General features: G+C 37.1%; 1 protein-coding gene across 14 annotated transcripts in view; it reads left to right on the top strand.

Annotated features, from left to right (window-relative positions):
• The first annotated feature begins 34 nt into the window (after positions 1-34).
• The window catches only part of PAQR3 (progestin and adipoQ receptor family member 3), a 53053-nt gene continuing 30775 nt past the window's right edge, over positions 35-22312 (top strand). For 4 of the 14 annotated variants that reach the window (XR_008502319.2, XR_010126077.1, XM_054486543.2 and 1 more), the window contains exons 1-6: positions 35-420; positions 4173-4335; positions 9050-9205; positions 12654-12851; positions 15417-15507; positions 21458-21577. Coding sequence is in view for 5 of the 14 variants with exons in the window: in XM_054486543.2 (XP_054342518.1) it covers positions 236-420; positions 4173-4335; positions 9050-9205; positions 12654-12851; positions 15417-15507; positions 21458-21543 (879 nt within the window). In the remaining 9 variants the exon portion in view is untranslated. Of the gene's footprint in view, positions 421-4172; positions 4336-9049; positions 9206-12653; positions 12852-15416; positions 15508-16377; positions 16533-18678; positions 21399-21438; positions 21578-22312 lie in introns of those variants that run through there. The other 10 variants (XR_008502314.2, XR_008502312.2, XR_008502313.2 and 7 more) reach the window with 8 other exon arrangements.

The raw sequence follows: 22312 nt of genomic DNA, 5'->3' as shown, positions 1-22312 counted from the left end.
GGGCCGCCGCGGCGCGCTGACGTCAGAGGAGGCTGCGACGCTGCCGGGTCAGCCGCGGCGCTGGCTGCAGTGGCCGGTGTGAGCGCAGAGCAGGGCCCTGGGCAGCGGCGGCGCGGTAGGACCTCGCGCAGCGTCCGCGGGCTCCGGGGCGGGGGCGCCAGCGGCGAAGCCCCCTCCCCGGGGAGGCGGGACCTGGGGGAGCTCCCGAGCCGGGGAGCGGCGGCGGCCGGGAACGATGCATCAGAAGCTGCTGAAGAGCGCGCATTACATCGAGCTGGGCAGCTACCAGTACTGGCCGGTCCTGGTGCCCCGTGGCATCCGCCTGTACACCTACGAGCAGATCCCCGTGTCCCTCAAGGACAACCCGTACATCACCGACGGCTACCGGGCCTACCTGCCGTCCAGGCTGTGTATCAAAAGGTACGGTCTGGCTGCCTCCGCCTGGAGTGCCCCCTTCTCTCACCTACACCCTTTTTGTCTGGTCCCCCTTCTGCTTTCCCCGCCTTTCTACTTGCCCATCATTTCCTCGCCGCCCCATCCTTTTCATCCCTTTTTGCCGCGTCTCCTCCCCCGTTATCTCCTCTTACCTGGCCGGGGTACTTGATCCACGGAATAATCGTGATAGTAACAGTGATCATAATCACAACTCTCCTATGGCGCTTTGCTCCTTACAAAGGGCTTTTACATCCTTTATTCGGTTTGTTCTGCTCATTGAGATATATGTTGGAATGGGGCTGAGCCATATTTGCCCGGTGTATACCTTTCTTTTTAGAGCAACCCTGTGAGAATTCAGTAGCTTTGGGCCAGATAAATGCCTGTATAATAGGAAACAAGTTAACATATACACCCGAGATTTATTCATTTAGCAAATACTTATGGAGCCCATGCAGAAAAAAAAGGCAAACATGGCCCTTGTTTTCATGAAGCTACTAAGGTGTAGCCTGGGTAACAGACATTAAAGAGATAATTACACAATTACATAATAACCATTGTGAAAAAAATACTATGTAGGAAAAGTACTGTGGTAAAGAGAGCTCATAACGGGCACCCAGTCTCCACTAGAGCACCACAGAAGCATCTCTAAGAAAGAAATTTCTTTATCATTTTAAACCTTTAAAACTACAGTCCCTTGAAAACCCGTGTTTAAAAAAAACAAAACTGAAAAATAACTATTCTAGTTCTTGGAGTAATTGTCCAAACTTACTACCTGTACTAAAATACAGGACCTCTGCTTCAGGAGAATTAAGATGCAGATGTTGGTTAGCTCCAGGTCGCTGTGGTGGCAAACCCTAGTGCCAGAATGTGGGCTGTTGAATTGCTCAAGTGGCAACCACATGTCTGATTCTTGATTTTTCCAGCATTGTCTTTTCTTGCCCTTCTTTCCTTTCGTCCTGCCATGAAAGTGTTTCTGTGACTCATGGTCACAAGGTGACATCAGTGCCCATCCCTACTTGGCTTGAATGGATGGCCCTTAGGATTCACAACTTGAAGTGTAATTACCGTTTTCCTCCCCAATGCCTCCTGTGCGTGAGTAAATTACACAGCTGAGTTCTGCGTGGATCTGGAGTTCCACAAGAATAGGGCAAGCAGTGAATTGCCTTAAATATTTTCTACTCGACTAGCAGTGGTCTTCTGCGTTCTGATGTTAGGGTCCATATCTCATGGAGTGGAAAATTAAGTATAGAGCATTAGCTCTTGAGCTAGTGAGTCAAAGACTTTAGTATCCAAATCTGCCACTTAACAGCTCTGAGACCTGGAGCAAAATGTAAACTCACTGAGCCTCATTATACCCAAGTGTAAAAATGAGGGTAATCACAGTATCTGCTTCCAGAGGTAAAAAAGGATTCAATGAGATTCTGTGTGTGAAATGCTATACATGGCCCGGAACCTAATAAGCCGTCAATAAGTGGTGATTGTTGTCATCACCAATGGTTTTGAAGCTGAACAGATGATGATAATGAAAATGATTATTGATTTTAAAACTGAACAGAATATGAAGATGTGGTGCTGGACTCATGTTAACTTCAATAAGGATGGCACCAGGTTTCGAAAGACAGAAGAAGAGACCCAAAGCCAGTAAACAAGACATAGGGTTTTACTAGGGTAATTTACAGAGAGGTCCAGTGACAGTGGCCTGAACAGGAGAACCTCTGCCGCCTGCAGAAAGCATGCCGTTTAAATAGCATTTTTACTTAGCACCTTTCCCCCTAACAACCTCCACCTGGTAATCTTCATTTGCAAAACAAAAGGCCTCCATCCCATGTACAGTCAGCATTCCATGAGATGGGACAGGGGCTCAGATGTTCCTCATAGATAAGGAATCAGTCTAAGGGTTGGCCATGCTTGGAATTGTAAACACACATTCAAGTGTGTTTTTCATATAGGGTCATTCTCAGGGTATGCTTAGGTTACTGCTGTCAGGTGTGTCTGCTGTGTGGGAGACACCTAACTTTTCATACAGTAAGAGTAGATTCTTTATTGGAGATGTTCTTGCCTTCCCACCAGCCTTATCTTTTCCAAGTTCAGCCTTTGCCCTCTCTCCTTTTGGCTTTCAGGAGTGATGGGGACAGATTTTGGATGTAATCTGAGGAGGTTTTGTATGTCATAGCAGTTTTGCCAGTCCTCTGTTAGCTGCAGAGAACATGGAGAGGCTGCGCCTCTCAGTTCAGTTAGTCAGGTTATACTGGATTTCACAAAAAGAAAAATTGTGAAGTAATAAGCAGAGCATAGTACTGATTGTCAAAACAGTCCTGTAGTTAGATGTTTCAAGGGCATTCGTGCATCCCTTCCTCCAGTTATAAGTAGTCTTTACACTTGATGCTTGTACATGATAAAGCCTGAAATTCATGATCCAAGATTATTTTTGATGATCATTTGATAGTTTTGACACGTTACTGTATACATCATGTATTTGGCCTTCACTGATTCAGAAATCCTTGCTAGTAAGCGTTGACGTATAACTAAATTTGTAGCAGTCACTATGGTTCTCACTTTCATTTTTACAAGAAATGAACTTAAGAGAAGCAAAGTAAATAGGAAATTCCATTTCTTGTAAAAATGAGAACCTGAGAACCACAGTGACTGCTACAAATTTAGAGTTATATGTCAATATGTCAAGGATTTCTGAATCAGTGAAGACCAAAAACCTAAATTTAAGCAAAAATACTAGATTTTGCAGACAAATGCAAGAGTATTTTAATCTTTAGTCATGATGTTACCTTTCAGTAAATAATCAGATGAGTCCTATCTACATCTGGAGAACCATTTCAGAAAAGTAAGAAAGGAGCTGGAAGAAAGTTGCAGCAGCATCTAATGTAGCTCCATTACTGTATAGATGAAGAAACTGAAGCCGGGAGAGGTTAAGTGACTTGTGTAGGGTGGGGACAGTGAGCCTCTTGACTCGGGGTGGTACACGCTCTACCAACCTGTGCTGCCAAGACCAGTTAGCCCAGGGCATTTTGAAAGAGGGCACATAGTACCCATATTAAAAGTTAAGTCCAGTTGTTTCTAAAAAGTTTCAAAAAGGAGAAACGCCACCTGGAAACTAGACTGGTTTTAAAACATCCACGGCAAAGTTGTTCTGCCATGCCTATCTTAAAGAACCTTTCCAATGGATCAGTATATATTTATTTTGCTTCTCTTAAATCCATTTAATTTTGCATTTGTATTTAATGAGCTCTAGGAAAGTATTTTAAGATCATGCCTAACCTTGCACTGAGCAGGTTTTCAGATACGTATTATTGATAGAGTATGCTAGTTAACATCCAGATTTCCTCTGCACATTCATTTCTGGAGACCTTTAGTCTATAGACTAATCTGAGCAAGGCATTGTGAACAGTAGTGGCATAAAGATGAGTGGTACTGACCATTAGGGAGTTGACAGGCTGGAAGATGAGATGGAATTTGTATGTAAATCTCTTAATACAGAGAAGGAAATGGTAAGTATGATAATAGAAGTGAGCACCCAAAAAACTGTGGTCCCAGAATTGGTGGCGATGTGGAAAAACTTAGAATAATTTAATTAGATAATATATCAAATTTAGAAAGGTACAGGTGGGGTAAGAGCTTAAAGGAGCAAGTATTAGGTAACTCCTCAAAATTGTCCCTAACCTTTGAACGTGACAGTAAGTTGGCCAATGTGAATCTCATTTGCATGTGTATTTATTTTCCAGTTTGTTTATTTTATCTAATGAGACAGTAAACATCTGGAGTCATTTGCTGGGTTTCTTTCTCTTCTTCACCCTGGGAATATATGACATGACATCTGTGTTACCTTCAGCAAGTGCGTCCAGAGAAGATTTTGTAATTTGTTCTATTTGTCTTTTCTGCTTCCAGGTAAGTCATTTCACAAATACTGCTGTTGGTAAAGAGAACTTTTTGACAGGCAGGCTTGGTCAGGTGACCTTACCTCAGCGCTACCGCTTGTTTTAAAGAGCCCCGGAATGGCATGTTGGTCAGGTTATTGATTTTCATAACATAAACACCAAACGATCTGTTCTTATGAGAGTATGTTTGAAATCCATTAAATTACAAAGATTGAGAAAAATTTGTTTCTTTCCTCTTCTTTTGGGGCATCTCTGCTTTAAGATTAATTAAAAAAATAGGAATCTTTGATTGCATTCTATTATCTGGCTGAAGTACAACACTAGTGCCTACTTAAAACTTGTTTGGGAAGATTTCTCATCTCTTTCCTGTTTGTGTCTGTGATTTTTGTATTTGTTATTTCCATACTATATTTTACTGCCCTGTTTTGCTGGTATTGATTTTTTACTCTGTTGCTTTAACATTAATTTATTTTGAACCCACTGGCCTGGCTTCAAATACTTTGTTTCTTTTCCTCTCTACCTCCTGTATTTGTTAGTTCCATAGCACTGGCATTTTCAAGAATCTGTAAAAATGTCTTTAAAAGTTAACATGTATTAGATTTCAAACAGATAATTTTGAATCAGAAAACAAATGTGGACTGTAGTTCTGTTGACATTTAAAGCAATTTTTTCTGCTTCAGAGAATATTAAAAAACACAAAAATGAAAAGAAAAACTTATCCCCCTTTCACATGACAGACACAGAGTAGCTATTCCCTGCAGTTAGCCTGTTGCTGCTGAGTTTGAGAGGTGACTCTTATAACTCAGCTGCACAAATGTCGCTTTCATTGTGTATCATTTTATTTCAGTGTCATCATTTTACTCAAGTTTAAAATTTGGACTTAAATGGCCAAGAAACACAGCAAAACAAATCTCTCTTCCCCTTTTTTATTAATTCCAATTTTTGGAATAATAATTTTCTTTGAGGGAAAGCATAATCTATTTTTGCTATTAGAAAATTATTTTTCCTTCAAATATTTTTTAAAAATATACTCTTTCTGAGGTTTAATTTTTGCCCTGATTACAGCCAAAATATCCCTTAAAATCCATAACCAATTTTATAATGGAAATGAATCAATTTCTTTTTAAATTTTTAGGTGCATCTCAGTATAGATTAACATGCTATTAATAATCATTAAGTAAAAACTGGCTTCTATTCTTTTTAGTTATATGCAGATTATCTACTTTGAGAATCCCTGCTCTTTTCCTCTATCCCTAGGCCTATTCTTTATGCCTTCACCACCTCCCACAGCTGATGTTAGTTCAGAGAATATGTATCAATTTCAGTACTGACCTAAGAAAACAATACATTGCAAAACTAAAAGGATTAAATAATTACAACAATTTCCAATAAAGAAACAGAGTCAAAGTTTTACAGTGACTTGCCCAGGATTATTCAGCAGGGCAGTAAAATCCTGTTCTCCTACTTGATAGTGCAATGATCATTGTTACAATACATGCTGTACAACTTACTAAAGACAGATGAGCACATCTTCCCTACTTGAAAAGACCACTTCTTATCAAATTAGAACTTGTTCACCTGAGTTTTCCAGATTCTTAGGGTCAGTGGACAGTATAGTAAAACATAGATATATTTATTAATATTTATTTACATTTAATATTAAAAGACATAACATTTTTCTCACTCCTGTGCTTCTATATGCTTTAGTGCTTTCCTCGCAACCAGATTAATAGAGTACATTCTGAACAATAGAATGTAATTCAGGGGCTTTGAACCTTCCCAGGGTATTTGTATTTTGGAGAAGAACGTTAGAATACAATAATGCCTAGATTTGATCCATTTACATTCAGTTAACAAATATTTGTTGAATGTGTCCTATATACATCCAGACACTATGCAAGGCATCGGTAAAACAGTGCTGAACAGAACCAACCTGGTATAAAGGTCAAGCCACTCGTAGGTGTGCAGAAGAGACAGTGAGGCAGGGCATTTAAGCAGGAAAAAAGCAAGACACACTTTCTTAGCACTTTCTGGACTTGCAGGTACTAGTTTTTGTGGTTGAAACCTAGGAGAATGGAGAAAGATAAGGCTGAAGAGATTGGCAGGGATCAAATCATGAGGTATTTTGTTATCATGCCAAGGAGTTTCGATGTGGATGTAACACTGTAATTATCTGTCTACCTTGATGGAGTGAGGTCCTCCATAGAAAGAAACTTTCCATTATAACTGAAACATCCCCAATTTGCCAGATTATCTTTCAGTCTGTTTTTAAACTCTAGGAATAACATATTCCTTCTTAAACAGGGCATACTAGGTATGGGTTAACTTTAAAATCTGGGGTTTTCTGTTAATGCTATTTTATTTTTCCCTTGGATACCATAGTTTTTTTTTTCCTCTTTTTATTTGCTTTTTCACAATGAAATGAGCTTTATTTTTGTTTCTAATTATTACTACAAGATATAATTATGTAGAAATTTAGGCAAACAGAAGTTTGTGGAAGAAAACGTCACCTGAAATTCCACTTTTCGGAGGTAACCACATTGGACATTTGCGTTAAACAATGAGTTTAACCCAAATGCGTATGTTTGTGTATGCATAACTATCTTGCACCTGCCTACCTGCCTGCTCACTTACCTGTCTACCTACTTCCAAGCTACAGTCATCCCTGCTTGCTATTTTGTGACCTGCTCTTGTGTCATTCAACATTGCGGCAATGGGATCTTTCCCCATCAATGAGAAATATACACTTTTATGTTCTCCTGATTTATGGTGCTTAATCTCAAGGATAATCTGAGAAAACAAATAACCAAGCTTCTTAGAGTTACGTTTAAATAACTAACTTAGAATTAGTTACTGATTGGTTGCTTAGTAACCAAAAAGCTATAGACTATTAAGGATTTTAGACAATGAAGCAATGAAGTTGTGGCAAAGTACATTGTTATTGAATATTGATATTGAGTCTATAGTAACTAGATTTGTTTAATGACCAGAATATAAAATATTAATAGCTAGATGACCATGTTACTGCCTTAGCAATAGCTTACAACATGTTTATCATTTGTACCTACTTTATACTGTTTATTTGTCCCATTGCCTCCACCCCACTGTCACTGTCTCAGTATGTGCTCTCCAGGGTATTTCTATAACCTCCTGTTTCCGCCCTTCTAGTCCACACCTCTGTAAGGGGGCACTTAAAATCTTCAGGAGTATCTTATCATACCCATAATATTGAAGTTAAAACCCATTAATGCATAGGACATGTCATAATCATATTATAAAGAATATGATGCTTTTCCTTAATCCCTGCCCCCAGCCATAAATATGTGCACACCTTTTTTTATGTTCTTGGTGAATACCAGCCCAACTTTTAAAATCTGCCTCAGGTGAACAGCCCTTCTCTGATACTCTTTTCTTCCCACCAGTCGCTCCCTCCAAATGCACATGTACCCCCACACAGTCAATATCCTCCCGCCTTTTCCAATTATGCTGTGCACTGAAGTACAGTAGGATTTGTTACTGTACTGTTTGTTCATTGATTCTGTATCACCTCCAGTGTATGACATACAGCAGGTACTTGATGGCTGAAAGGCATTCTGCCATAGAAACCTTATCAATTATCAGAACAGCTGATTGAATCAGATTAGCTTTATTCTCAGTTTGGCAACCATATAAAGTTAGCAAGTCATGACTGTTTTTTAAATTATTATTATTATTTTTTGAGACAGGATCTCACTCTGTCACCCAGGCTGGAGTATAGTGGGGCAGTCACGGCTCACTGCAGCCTTGATCTGCCAAGCTCAAGTAATCCTCCTGCCTTAGCCTCCCAAGTAGCTGGGACCACAGTTGCATGCCACCATGCCCGCTAATTTTTCTTTCTTTTTTTTTTTTTTTTTTTTTTTTTTTTTTAAGAAATGAAGTCTCCCTATGTTGCCCAGGCTGGTCTCGAACTCCTGTGCTCAAGCGATCCTCCCACCATGGCCTCCTAAAGTGCTGGGATTACAGGCATGAGCCACTACTACACCAGCCTGTTTTTTCTTGAAGGCAATAAAACTGTGTTTACCTTAGAAATTAAAAGTAGACTCTATACAATGAATCTCATACAGACATGAACATTCTTAACTGAAAAAAAGCCAATTGTGGAACAGAATGCGTAGTGTGATTTCATTTAATTTTAAAATGTGTGTATATATATATAATGTGTGCATGTGTATAGACTAATATATCACAGGTGTTTGATATATGTATTGAAAATATCTGGAAAGACACATAAAAAATGTTATCACTGGCTACCTCTGGGAAATAGATTGAGTAAGAGGGGCTTATATTTATGTTCTTTGATTTTTTTAAGGATATGTATTGCTTCTATAGTAAATACTCTTTAAAAACAAATTAATTCATGGATCAAAACAAGCCTCAGATGATAGTTCTAAAACATTTGCATTGTATAACTTTCCCATTACTGTGCTATTTATTTATAATTTTCATTTTGTAATATAGTTATTTTAAATTTTCTCCTTCATTATTATTATCTCCATTTTACCCATGAGGGAATTGAGGCTTTAGAGTAATGACATGGCTCACTCTACTGTAAGGCACAGAGCTAGAATCCAAGCCCATAAATGTTTGAATTGAAAGCCTAGCCTCTTAACTACTTCCCTGAACATCATGCATAAGTTGCTTTAGTTTCTTTAGTCACTTCGTTAATTTGTTTTTATTTTTCACAGGTCTGTATGCTTTGCTCTGTGGGCTATCATCTTTTTTCCTGCCATCGGTCAGAAAAAACATGTCGAAGATGGATGGCATTAGATTATGCAGGAATTTCTATTGGAATACTGGGCTGCTATGTCTCAGGAGTATTTTACGCATTTTATTGTAATAACGTAAGTAGATTAAAACATTTTACATTCTACCTTTCATATTGGTCGTGGGTTTTCTTGCCTTGGTTCTTTTGAATTTCTGAATAAGTACATAATTAACTTATAGAATAAATAGAAGAGTCTTGTATAAGCATAAACTTATTTTTCAGAATGGCCCTGTCATCTCTAACATCTATTATCAGTTCCATACTTATTTTACTAATTTTCTATTGGAAAATATATATACAGTTATTTTCTGAAACTTAATGTAGACATTAAATTATTAATGTTTTCACTAAATCTATATGGCTGCATGGTTCCTCAGATATGCACATATATCTTTTATTTGTGTGTTTATAGAATTGAAGTTAAAATTAACACTTGTTAAAATTATGAAGTTAGTTACTGCTTTCCATTTCTTTTTTCTCCTCTCAGTGAAAAAAAATACAGGAAAATATATCTGAATTTATTAGCCCATATTCTTCTATAAAATATGTTTTCCTGTCTTCAGTCTTATGTTTGGGGGTAGGCTTGTAAGACAGACCAGATAGGAGTCAGTGTCTTTAACAAATGTGAGATGTGTCTTTTCTGAATTCTGGATCAACTCTGCTTTCTGTCACTAAGTTCACACAAAAGTCAGTTTTTGCCTTGTGCAAAGCAGCATTTGCAACACTGTAATCAGATAATACAGCACCTGACCTAAAAATATTGGCCAACCAAACCTTATGGAGTAGAACCCTTAACTCATCACCTCATGTTCCAGCCAAGAAGACAAATTGAATGTTCCCATGGTTTCAGTACATCTCAAGTTCTCCCTTTCAGAAAGTCCCCTTCGACTCTGCTTTGTTTTCTTCTTGTTTTTCTACCATGCCCTTGTTTTTTCTTTTGCCCTTTTAGTTACCTCCCTTTCAGAACCAAGACTGAGCTTCTCCCTCAGGAGCAGTATACCTACTAGTTATTTCTAGTCCTAGACACAAAGAATAGAGCCTGTCCTGCCCAAGGCCCACCACGTAACAGGTGCTCTAAGGCAGGGGTCACCAACCCCCAGAACCTGTCCATGGCCTGTTAGGAACCAGGCCATGCAGCAGGAGGTGAGCAGTGGGCCAGCGAGCCAGGGAAGTTTCATACGTGTTTACAGCCACTCCCCATGGCTCGCGTTATCACCTGAGCTCTGCCTCCTGTCAGATCAGCAGCAGCGTTAGATTCTCATAGCAGCGCGAACCCTATTGTGAACTGCACATGCAAAGGATTTAGGTTGTGCAATCTAATGCTTGATGATCTGTCACTGTCTCCCATCACCCCCAGATGGGGACCATCTAGTTGCAGGAAAACAAGCCCAGGGCTCCCAGTGATTCTACATTGTGGTGAGTTGTATAATTATTATATATTACAATGTAATAATAATAGAAATAAAGTGCACAATAAATGTAATGCACTTGAATTATCCCGAAACCATCTCTGCCTGCCTCCCCGCACCATGATCCATGGAAAAATTGTCTTCCACAAAACCAGTCCCTGGTGCCAGAAACGCTGGAGACCACTGCTCTGAGGCACAGTCCCCAGCCTTCACTTATTGGGAAGATCGGCCGCAGTGTAGAATTTCTCACATTGCTTGGGATTTTTCAGTAGGACCTTTGTCTCTACACAATAACAGAGAATACTGTCAACATATCTGGTATGAAAATTAATGAAGAGAAAAATCATAAATATGATTTGAATATGTAAGAACATTATTAATTTTAGCCACTTAAACGTGAGCCATTTGCTTTTTAGGCCTAATCACTTTGGAACATAAGCACATAATTAAAAATTTATGCAGGTAACCTTGTTGTAAATTGACTTAATTTTAGCAGTATTAAGCTATTTATTTCTGCCCAGCTTTTATAACTTACTCATTTTGCATGAAACTGTTTATATCTTTAAAAAAAATTAGAACATACTAATAACCAGGTGCTTATGAGTACAGCCATGTAATATTTGAATTTTTTTGCTTATCTTATTCTGTATTTCTCTGAAACTGTTTTCTGTTTACCTCTTGCTAAACATCAAAGTGAGATACTTTTTGTAAATCTCTTACCAGAAAAACTAAAAGTCCAAGATAGATTAAAAAGATAAGGGAACTACTGGAGCTGATACCGTCAGTCCATGATCGTTGAAAAATTGCTTTCTTCCATCTGGTTTCTAATCATTTTCAAATACTCAGTTGCTGTAGACCTATAAAAGACTCGTTTTACCTTTTAAGGAACACAGCTGCTTTCAGAATGAGATTGAAAACTGTGGACCCTAGATCCAGTAGAATGTACTTTTGGGCACACCCTAAACAAACTGTCTGACATTTGATTTCGGGAAGTTAATAGCCCCAAAGAAGTCCTGGAGCCCAGATTAAGAACTCTTGTCTTACGTGACTTTTGACTTTAAGACCAGCTAACTGCTTATTTAAATACCTGCAAATCCCATAAGCCCTTCAAACCTAAGCTAAGTGTGTGTTCTTTCATGCCCCTGTTCTCTTCCCCCATCACACACACAGCAAACCTGGAACATCTTTGTTCATTTGCTTCATTAATAGAAGCCATTTATGTGGCCTTTCAGGCTAAAACAGTCAGGCTTTCCTCTACTGCCCTCTCACACAGCCAGTCAGCCATTAAGACTTAAGCTTATTTCAAAAATGCCTCCTAAATCTGGTGCTCACATCTACTTTATTCAACAGGAGTCCAAGCCCCCACTCTCTCTTTGAATAAACTAAACTAACATCTTTCTAGCTGGTTTCCTGTCACCTATTTTCTACACTGATGTCAGAGTTGTCTTTCTAATAAGTCTGTTTGAAAGACAGCCATGTCATCCTATTCTTGAAGAATTCTGTTATTCCTCCAGTGCCAGTGTGGTAAAGTTCAAAACGTTTAGCCTAACAGTATGCCTTTTTAGCCTTTCTTCTCAAAACTTCCTGCTGCATTTGCTGTTCTCTTTCCTTGAGAGCTCTGTCTTCCCACAAAATCTTAGATGTGTCATCTCTGTGAAGCATTTTTTAGCTACCCCAAGTAAAGTTAATTGTTCCCTCTTCTGTGGTTCTACAATGTTCTGTTCCTCAGTTACAGTATCTACCATAAGATTATAATCTTTTGTTCACATTCTGCCCCTCCCATAGTCTGTGAGCTCACTGCTGGGAGAGTCCATGTCATAGTCATCTTTGCTTTTATAGGACTTGAACTGTGCCTGGCATATAATAGGTAATCAGAAAATGCTTTTGTATGAATAAATGTAGTATTTTACCAGCTCACTTTAGAATTTGGTTTGTCATTCTGACAAACCTAAAAGTTGTATAGAACATATTTTTTAACGAAGAGAGATAATCCTATTTTGAAATGCAAATACCAAGTAAATAGAGTTTGGAATTTGTAGTGTAAAAGTCAAAATTATTTTTTCAGTTCCTTGATTGTTAATAACAGAATTAAAATGTGATTTCCTTTCATTCTAGTACTGGCGTCAGGTGTACTTGATCACAGTGCTTGCTATGATCCTGGCAGTGTTCTTTGCGCAGATTCATCCCAATTACCTCACGCAGCAATGGCAAAGGCTCCGTTCTATCATCTTTTGTTCTGTTTCGGGATATGGAGTGATTCCTACTCTTCACTGGGTTTGGCTCAATGGAGGAATTGATGCTCCGATTGTACAGGTAGGTTGAGTGTAGTTAATATTTTTCTCTCTTTTTTTTTTTCCTTTCAATTTTATTCCTTTTGGGTAAAGTAGTATAATCAGGCCAAGTGGGTGGATGTTTGTCATTTGAGAACATATTTGTAATTGCATATTGAGCCATAATTTTCACAGCCATATAAATAAGCATACCTTGCAGAAGTTGAGGTAAAATCTGAATACTGCTTTTCTCTGAGTTGTCTTTCTGTAAAAAAATAAATTATTATTCTCTATTACCCTTAGTATATAAATACCCAAGTCCTTATTTGTGGAGGAGGACTCCAAAGTTTCTAGCTTTGTCTGCGGGATCAGTGATAATGCCAATGATAATGCAAGTATAGAAATAGGAGCAGTTGATCTTTTAGGGGGTGAAGGGAGGTTGGGAAGGATTTTTTTTGTTGGACCCGATGAGTTTGGGGTACCCCTTGGATGTAAAGGTAGGGATAGGATCTGGGATTTCAGCCAGAGTTTGAGACTGGCCATAAAGATTAGGAAATCATCGTGTTGGTGGCTGGAGCCAGGGAAGCATGTTCAGTCCACCAAGGAGAATATATTGAGAAATAAAAGAAGAGCTATTTGTTAGAATCAGGTATTATGGGGGAACAGTTGATGTGCATTAGGAAGACTCTCAGTGAGAACTCAGGATTCTTGAGAAAAGGATTAGAAATGAGACTTACATTCTTAGAGATCGTTACAAAAATGCTCTACATAGAGAGTCAACTTGAGAATTTTTAATACAAGGAAATAGGCCAAGAAATCTGACAGAAATCACATATCACTCATTGCAATGGTACCTTTGTATAGAATGTGTGACTTTAAAGGGGGGTTTCATTCAAAAGAATCAGATTTTATTAGAAGAGGAGGGACCATTAGTGGGCCTACATTTATTTGCATGAAGTTGGCAGCAGCATAGTGGAAAACAGTTGGGTGTACAGCTGAAAAGAAAGGAAGTTCTGTGACAGAGTGAATTGAGTGATATAATCTGGCTACTTGGCCAATGTGAGGACAAGGGTGATGATGTTTTCATAAATTAGGATATTGGGAGAAGGGTGAGACAGTAATGATGAGGGACATCAGTAATCCTATCTGTGAAAACATCTTTCTGACAATTTTGATTCCTTTATAATAAGAAAATGGAATGGGGAACTGCCACTGTAGATAAATTCCAGCTGGAATAATTGGTTGTTGATACAGAAGTTACCAAAATTTTTAGATGTGATAAACACATTCCTTTTGAGCTTATAATGACAAAAAGAATAAGATCCATTAAGTCAGTGAATTTTAAAGAAATTAAGAAAAAGGGATTTTTTTTTTGTATTCAGAAATCTTAAAATGGAAAGATGGCTTAGTTAATAGTTTTCAAAGATGGAATCCTAATATGATCACAGATCATTCCAGTGAGGAAGCAAAGGGAAGCTTTCACAGAAATTCTTTGATAAGCTCTATTTTAAAAAGATGGAAAGACAGGCACTTTAACAAAGATAAAAAGTTCTGGAAGGGTTAATCTTGGGAGGCAGGATCAAGTTGTGTTCTAGAATGTTTGAGAAATCTGAGTTTAATTAATCTGAAAAATATAGGAGTTAGGGAGGGCTATGATGATTCTCATATTTGAAGAGGAAGGAGAAATTTGTCTTTATTTTTTATTTCTTTGAAACAGAGTCTCTCTCTATTGCCTTCAAACTCCTCGGCTCAAGCAGTCGTCCCACCTCAGCCTCCTAAGTAGGTTAGGACTATAGGTGTGCACCACCATGCCCAGCTAATTTAAAAAAAAAAAAAAAAAAATGTAGAAAGAGGTGTCTTACTATGTTGCCCAGGCTAGTTTTGAACTCCTGTCTTAAGCTAATTAAAAAAATAATAATAATTCTAGAGAGAGGGGTCTTATTGTGTTGCTCAGGCTAGTTTTGAACTCCTGTCTTCAAGTGATCCTTCTGCCAAAGCCTCCCAAAGTGGTAGGATTACAGGCATGAGCCATGCACCCAGCCTGTCCTTATTTCTTAAATGAGTTCTTGGTAAATTAGGTTTATAACCAGTATTAGGAACAATATGTATAAGGATAGCTTGCTGGATTTTCTCAGGGCCAGGAAAGTCTTTTCAATACTGTGTCAGCAGTGAGACAAAGTGCTTCATATAGTAGTATTCAAGAGGACCATTTGTCTGGGATATTGGAACAGATTTCTGTCTGGGGAGACCCCTTAGGTCTTTTCCAGCCATAAGTTCCTGGTCTTCAGTGTCTTTGCTTATTTACCTGCCAACTCCATTTCCATATGCATTCTACCCATATACCTACATTGTAGATGGAGTTGGGTGCCCTTAGGAACTTCAGCATGTTAAAGCTGTAGCCCCTTTAGGAGCCTGACCGTTAGAGCATTCTCTGTGCTCCATTCTTGCAGACTGCTTCCTGCATATGAGGACAAGGTTTCTTTTATTGGAGACAGTCTGCAAAACAGTTCAGATTTAACAATCTTAAATCCCACTATTAGATTCATAATAAATTTAGAGTTCAGTAACAGTAGGAAGATCTGTAAAAAAAACATGTTCTGCTTTTCAGGACTTTGCACCCCGTGTAATTGTGATGTATATGATTGCTCTTCTGGCTTTCCTATTCTACATTTCCAAAGTCCCAGAGCGGTACTTTCCAGGTAGGTATCTCTTTTATAGCAGTTTTGTATTGTTAGTCTAAATATATGCCCAAGGTATATGCATCAGAGCATCAAAACTTAGTTTCATTTTTTAATATTATTGATTATGGAAATGATTCCTCTCTTTCCAACTGTTACCTAAAACTTTCAAAGGGCTTTCACAACTTTTGCTTTCATCCTGATCATGTGAGTTGAGTCCAGTAGGTGGCGTTGTCACTGTTTTATGGTTATGAACTAGTGACAAAGCTGACATTAGACTTTGAGTCTTCTGACTCCCAACCACTATTTCTTTTAAAAAGTAGAACACCGTCAACTACCATTTGCTTCTGTGTATGTCAGCTGGTTCTTTAAAAGTAATTTATATATGCAGAGATATATAAAGCAAGAAATAAGCAAAGGACAGTAAGAAAATGTAAATGACGAGTTAATGGGTGCAGCACACTGACATGGCACATGTATACATATGTAACAAACCTGCACATTGTGCACATGTACCCTAGAACTTAAAGTATAAAAAAAAAAAAGATAGTGAAAAGAAGTGAGGTGTAGGATCACTTCACAATATGTACATCAAAGGGGTCTATAAAAAAGATAAAGGTGACAAAGCTGGCTTTAGGCTTCCTGGCACCCAGCACTAGGAAGAAAATAGTTAAGAGTCTTTATGTTTCCAGAAAAAGATAGTGAAAAGAAGTGAGGTGTAGGATCACTTCACAATATGTACATCAAAAGGGTCTATAAAATAGATAATGGTGACAAAGCTGGCTTTAGGCTTCCTGGCACTCAGCACTAGGAAGAAAATAGTGAAAATTAAGAGTCTTTGTGTTTCCAAGATACACAAGCCAATAGATTTTTTTGTTCTTCATTCCAAAGAAAATATTTTCAGATGGAAAATAACTAAGAGGACACTGGGTGGAGTGAACAACAGTCTCCAAAACCTGTATTTGCTTGTTTGAGAACTTTAGCTCTGGAGTCAGACTGCTTGGGTTCAAGACCCACATCAACCACTTTCTAGTTACGTGAGCTAAGTAAGTTACTTAAGTGCTCTCAGCTCCAGTTTTCCTATCTAAAACATGGAAATACTTTTTTTTCCCCTGGGGTTATGGTAAGGATTAGATGAGAAAATGCATATAACACAGTTTAATGAGGATTAGAAGAGAAAATGCACATATCATGTAACCAAGTTTCTAGCAATTAGTAGGGACTGAATAAATGACAGCAATTATTACTATGTCCCCCAGCCCTGGTCTTATAAGTGAAATATGTGGTTTAGTAAGAGACAAAGTGATGCAAATCCAGGTAAGTTTTGGCATGGGTCAGAAATAACATTTAGAGTACATAAAACTGATATTTTTTTCAGTTTGGAGAGCTAGAAGTCAGGGAGCAGTTTAAATCTAAACTGCAAATTTATCCCCTCTTCTTCCTGGGTTAAGAATCACTTCCACGGTTAATCAGAGAAGGGATTGTACCACAGGTCATGTATGTTGGGGAAGAAGAAAGGGTGAGAAACCCTGGCCTAAACAATCCATCCCACAGATCCTCAGGCATTCCTTTGTGTACTTGATTTTTCACCACTGAGCTTTAAATAAGAATGGAAATACAAGGGAAAACCTGAGTTGTAAACATGAGGATTCGGGAACAGATCTAGGACATGCCACTGAATTGAAGACCACCCATCTTCCAGGCAGGGCCAGAATTTCCCTCAGAAAACAATTCTGGTAAAATATATTTTTGTATCACTTTATTAATAATTCTTTTTAAAATTCTGTATTTTCTTTATAATAAGACAAGTAGAACACTAAATCATGAAAATTCTCTATGTGATTATGACCATAGTGGGTTTTAGGCCTTAAAATATTCAGATCAGGAGTTACCAATTGTTTAATATAGGACATCTATAAACAATCAAACTTATTGTAACTTAACCTCCCCCAAGACACACTTGACATAAAATGTGCCCTATGTAGCAGAACATGATGAGTTTGGGTACGTGAGAGCAGTGGAGATATGGAAACTAAAAAATTAAAAGTCTTTACAGTGAAAAGTGATAGTCTCAAATGTTCATGTATAAATGCCTTAGAAACTGTCTCTGGCAAGTTCTCATGTATGACCTGGCCACTGGGAAATAAAATAAATTTTAACCTAAAAGCTTTCATTCAGCTCAGGTTGAATGTTTAAAAATGTATACACAACACAGTGGCACTTGATGGGTCCAAGGGTCCCCAAGGTGTCCATGGATAGAATTGAGTGGATCTCTGATAGTTGTATTAGATAATCAATATTTGTTGTAATCCTCTGTGTTTTGTTTTTTAAAAAATGGGTCTGTAGGCTTCACTAGACTGCCAAAGGAGTCCATGATACAAAAAAGGCTAAGAATCTTGTTGACATACACTTTAAAATCTATGTACTGTACTGATTGGTAAGAAAAAAGAGAGGTTAGAGAATATTTACATTATGTGACCATAGAAGCACCATGAGTATGTTATTTACATTGAAATTATTATAGCTCTGTATTTTATTTAATGAGAGAGATCAAGAAGTTTTCCATATGTTAATTGTTTAATCTTCTTAGAATTTAACATTTGACCACAAAGAGATTAAATTGTTCTCTTAAGTTGTATATGAACTAACCAACCTTAGTTAATTAATCCATTACTAATTACATCCTGCAGATTATTCCATTAGTTAGCACAGAATTCAGGTCAGCACTTTTTCTTTGCACACCTGCTTGAAATAAAAAGTGCTTCTAGTAGGTTTATATCTAAACCCAGCAGTGTATCTGCTTCTCGCGGATTTATACCTAAATCACCCCATGATTTTTAACATCTGGTTTCTTTTGCCTCTCTCAATAATTTTTTGTTGTTGTTCATTCCGTCAAATGTGAGTTGAGACGTGGGAGGCATAAGGTCAAATTCCTGAAATTAAGTTAGATTTTGAAAACACACTTGGAATAGCATTTCTAAAGTTCACCTGTGTACTTAATAAATAAAACCTTAAAATTAGACCCAAATATGAATTGATCCATTTCTAAAAACGTTTGGATCTTCCAGTTAGTCTCTAGGCACTCTGAGACTATGAAAATTTTTCTGCTAAGCTATACTTCCAAGAAATATATTTTCCCTTTAGTGTCAACATATTGAAATCAATATTATTTTCTTTCTACCTTCTTTCCAGGACAACTAAACTACCTCGGATCAAGCCACCAAATATGGCATATCCTTGCAGTAGTGATGTTATATTGGTGGCATCAGTCAACAGTGTATGTCATGCAGTACAGACATAGCAAGCCTTGTCCTGACTATGTTTCACATTTGTGAATTAGGTATGGCCACCTGGTGAATTCAGTTGTTAAGCAATATATAATGGGGAATTGTATACCCCACTATTTCTAAGATTCCCATTAGTTTTCCCTTTTTCCTTTTTAATATGAGTAATGCTTTATAAAAATGGGGAAAAAAAAGTATACTTAAGGATCTGTAGTAATAACTGCTTTACAAAATCCTTAAATCTACTAATTTGCTGCTTGTACAGAAAGTGAAAATTAGTTGGCAATCATAAGAAACATCTGAATAACAACGATGAATGGGAAACTAGTGTTGAAATAGGATTCATTTTACTTGGCACCAGGTTAATTTCCTTAGGAAGGGCTCATCTCCATTAGAAAATGGAGTCATCTTATGTGCTTAATTATTTTCAGTTAATTATCAAGTTTAAGTGCCTAATCAAGGCAAGTGTTGTTTCAGCCTATGCTTAATGCAAGCTAGGATAGTGATTTTAAATAATCACTAAAATCACTAGATTTAAATAATCACTAAAATGATTTGTGAGAAACTGGCACTTCAGATATTATATCCTTTAGCTATAGGTTCTTCTCTCCCTAAGAACATTAGATATTTTAGTTTTCCAGAACAAAAGCTTTAAACTTCTGTAAGTTGAGAGAAGGGTTGAGAAGAGGAAAAGAACTTCTCATTTTCTATCAGATAAGAATCACATTAGAAACTAAGTACAAAATTAGACAACAAATTATGTGGTCAAATAATATAGTCATTACCCACCTAAACATTTTAATTCCAGATATTATTTAATTCCATATAACTGAATTCTTGTGAGTGGATTACAGGTTTTTGATCCCAAAATTCCAGAGCTTTCAACTCTTTAAATTTGTAGTCCTGAATATCCCAGTGGTGGGGGTTCCCAGCATTATGGGTGCTACTTTCAAGGCCATAGAATCTAGATGGCCCTGTCTTGACCCTGAAATGAACCTTAAGCCTTAGAACAAAGTCGTGCAGGTGCCCCATTTGATAATAATCTTATTCACCTGTGCTCTGGTCCTCGGTTTCTGCATGTGTTAGCATTGCATTGATAACTCAGAATCTTGATAAACACTTAATATTTGGACCTGAAGCATTAAAATTTCTTTTTATTGTATATACTTAAAAAATAGAACTCACTGCCCTATCATACATTGTAGCCCTCTTATTCTTTGGTCTTTCATATGCATTAGTTAAATCCCTTAAAGCAGACATTCATAAAAACTTACATTGTTTATTGGAGTATAAAATATTACCCAAGTTTCTTAATGAGTTGACATGAGCTGTTTTAAATACTAGTGTATTTTCAGAACAGTAAAATTACTGAATATCAGAAAAAATGTTAATGAAGCTTATTCCCAAAATGCCTTTTGTGCATATGATATTTGGAAAGTCACTTTAATGTGCCTCAGTTAATACATCAGTAAAATGTTGTGTTTCTTTTCCAGTGTAGTGTTTTTGGAATATAAATTCCCCATGCTAGTATAGTATCTTAGGAAAGAGAATTTCCCCCCAGGAGGCTCAGTAAAGGAATACCGTGTCTTACCCATCATTATGATGGAAGGCTGCTTTGAAAATGGCTGTTTTACCTTATAAGGTTAAAATTTTGATCCATATGTTAAGTGATAGAAGATTTTGGTGCAACAGTAGTAGGATATATTTCTCCTAGAACATCCCTTATTGGCTTACATTATTTTATTGCCTTTAAATAGATATTTTCTCATTTTGGCCAAACAAAAGACACTGAGTAGTTATACTTAAGTTAAAAATGAGGGGAAAAGTCATTATTTTAGGTGTGGAGCCATTTTTATTGTAAAACATTCTCAAAATAAAAAAAATTGAATCATTTCAATTTTTGCAATCCCTGTATTAGTATATGAATACATACTTGCCATTTGAATTAATACATGAAAAGAGTATACTGTGTTTTTAAATCAGTGTTTCTTTGAATTTAAAGGGTGTACAGGTCTTTCTGCAGGGAAAATTATTCCATGTAAACATTTCAACTTTGTATGAAAATGTTAAATATTGTAAGAAAGTTATCCTCTCATTTTTTCACTGCTATGATGTATTTATTATAAAATAGGGAATGAATGAATATGGATTGCTGTCAACTAGAAACACTTCTGTATGTCAGTCAGCATTTAATGACCACCTACTGTGTGCACAGCACTACTGGTAAAATTTTGAAGACATTGTTAACATTAAAAAATATTTTAAAGTTGTCTACAAATCTGAGCCTTGTAATGTATATTTAAGTTATTTTTGTTTTTATAGATTAAGATTAAAATATACTATCCAGTTTCAGTACTAAAAAAGACTGGTTTTAATTTTACCAATGTGTGAACTATAAAAGCTTTTTGCCTACAGATTTTACATTTTAAAATTATCTATGGCTGTTTTAAATTGTCTAGCAATTTATATGGTTGTGGTTAACTCATTTAAGAAACAATTATCTTTCTATATTAAGCCATTTTCAAATAGCAAGACAGTGCTTGTCTTTTTTTGTTATTACACTAACTGCAATTCAGTAAGCTGCATGACAAAATATGTATTATGTAAATAAACCGGGTTTACTAAATATTTTTAACTGCTGCTTGTCATTCTTTGTAATACATAACAGCTTTAAAATCATATTTTAGAATCAGGAACGAAGATTCAGGGAATGTCTGTCACATCTTATGGCATCCCACCTGGACAGAATATCCGATTTGAAGATTGTGATTGACTTCCATAAAACTCTACAACTCTCCATTTGGCAGGTACCTACTAGATAATACTTTGCCCTGTATAAAATGTCAAGGGGCAAAGCCTATTCCTGTGAATTCCTGCTGGTTGCTTTGCTGCATTAGGTCCCTGTCCACTCGTAAATCATCATTCCTGGGAATTCTACTTCTGCCCAAGTGTGTGAAGAATCAGCTCAACTATTAGAGAAGGGGTAGAAATACCTTCTGTGTGCATTATCACAATAACTGTGTTTACAATGAAGAGGTGTAAATACGGTCCTCTGAAATTTTGTACCAGAATTCCCAAGTAGTGTAATGAGATAATGATCCAGAACTGAAACTACCCTTAAGAAAACATTTTTGGAAGGGAGAGGTAAATAGCAGTAGGGGGTTTCTTGTGAAAAATTAACCTCCATCCTTAAGAGAGCTGAAATGAACAGCCGCCAAGGTTCTAGTCCTGCTCTGTAAAATCTGAGATCAAAATACTACCTAACCTGCATATAATCTCAATTGTGGCAACCATCTGAACTATCTCATTTAATATGTAACAACAAATACAAGCTCAAGCTTTCAATATGAGAATATTAACTACATGTTACATATGATGCTTGACCTGGGCTTCCTCAAAAAGGTATTCATTATCCAAAATAAATAGCTCAAATTGCAGCATATATTCATGTCAAATAAGTTAACTATAACTGAATTTGAACAGTAATACACTGCAAACTATTCTTTGTTAATAGAACTTTTCTAATCATTTGTGTTATTTTG

The sequence above is a fragment of the Pongo pygmaeus genome, chromosome 3 (genome assembly GCF_028885625.2).
Source record: "Pongo pygmaeus isolate AG05252 chromosome 3, NHGRI_mPonPyg2-v2.0_pri, whole genome shotgun sequence".
NCBI classification, from domain to species: domain Eukaryota; kingdom Metazoa; phylum Chordata; class Mammalia; order Primates; family Hominidae; genus Pongo; species Pongo pygmaeus.
The sequence above is the reverse complement of the archived record's forward strand: the minus strand, read 5'-3'. Positions and strand labels throughout refer to the sequence as shown.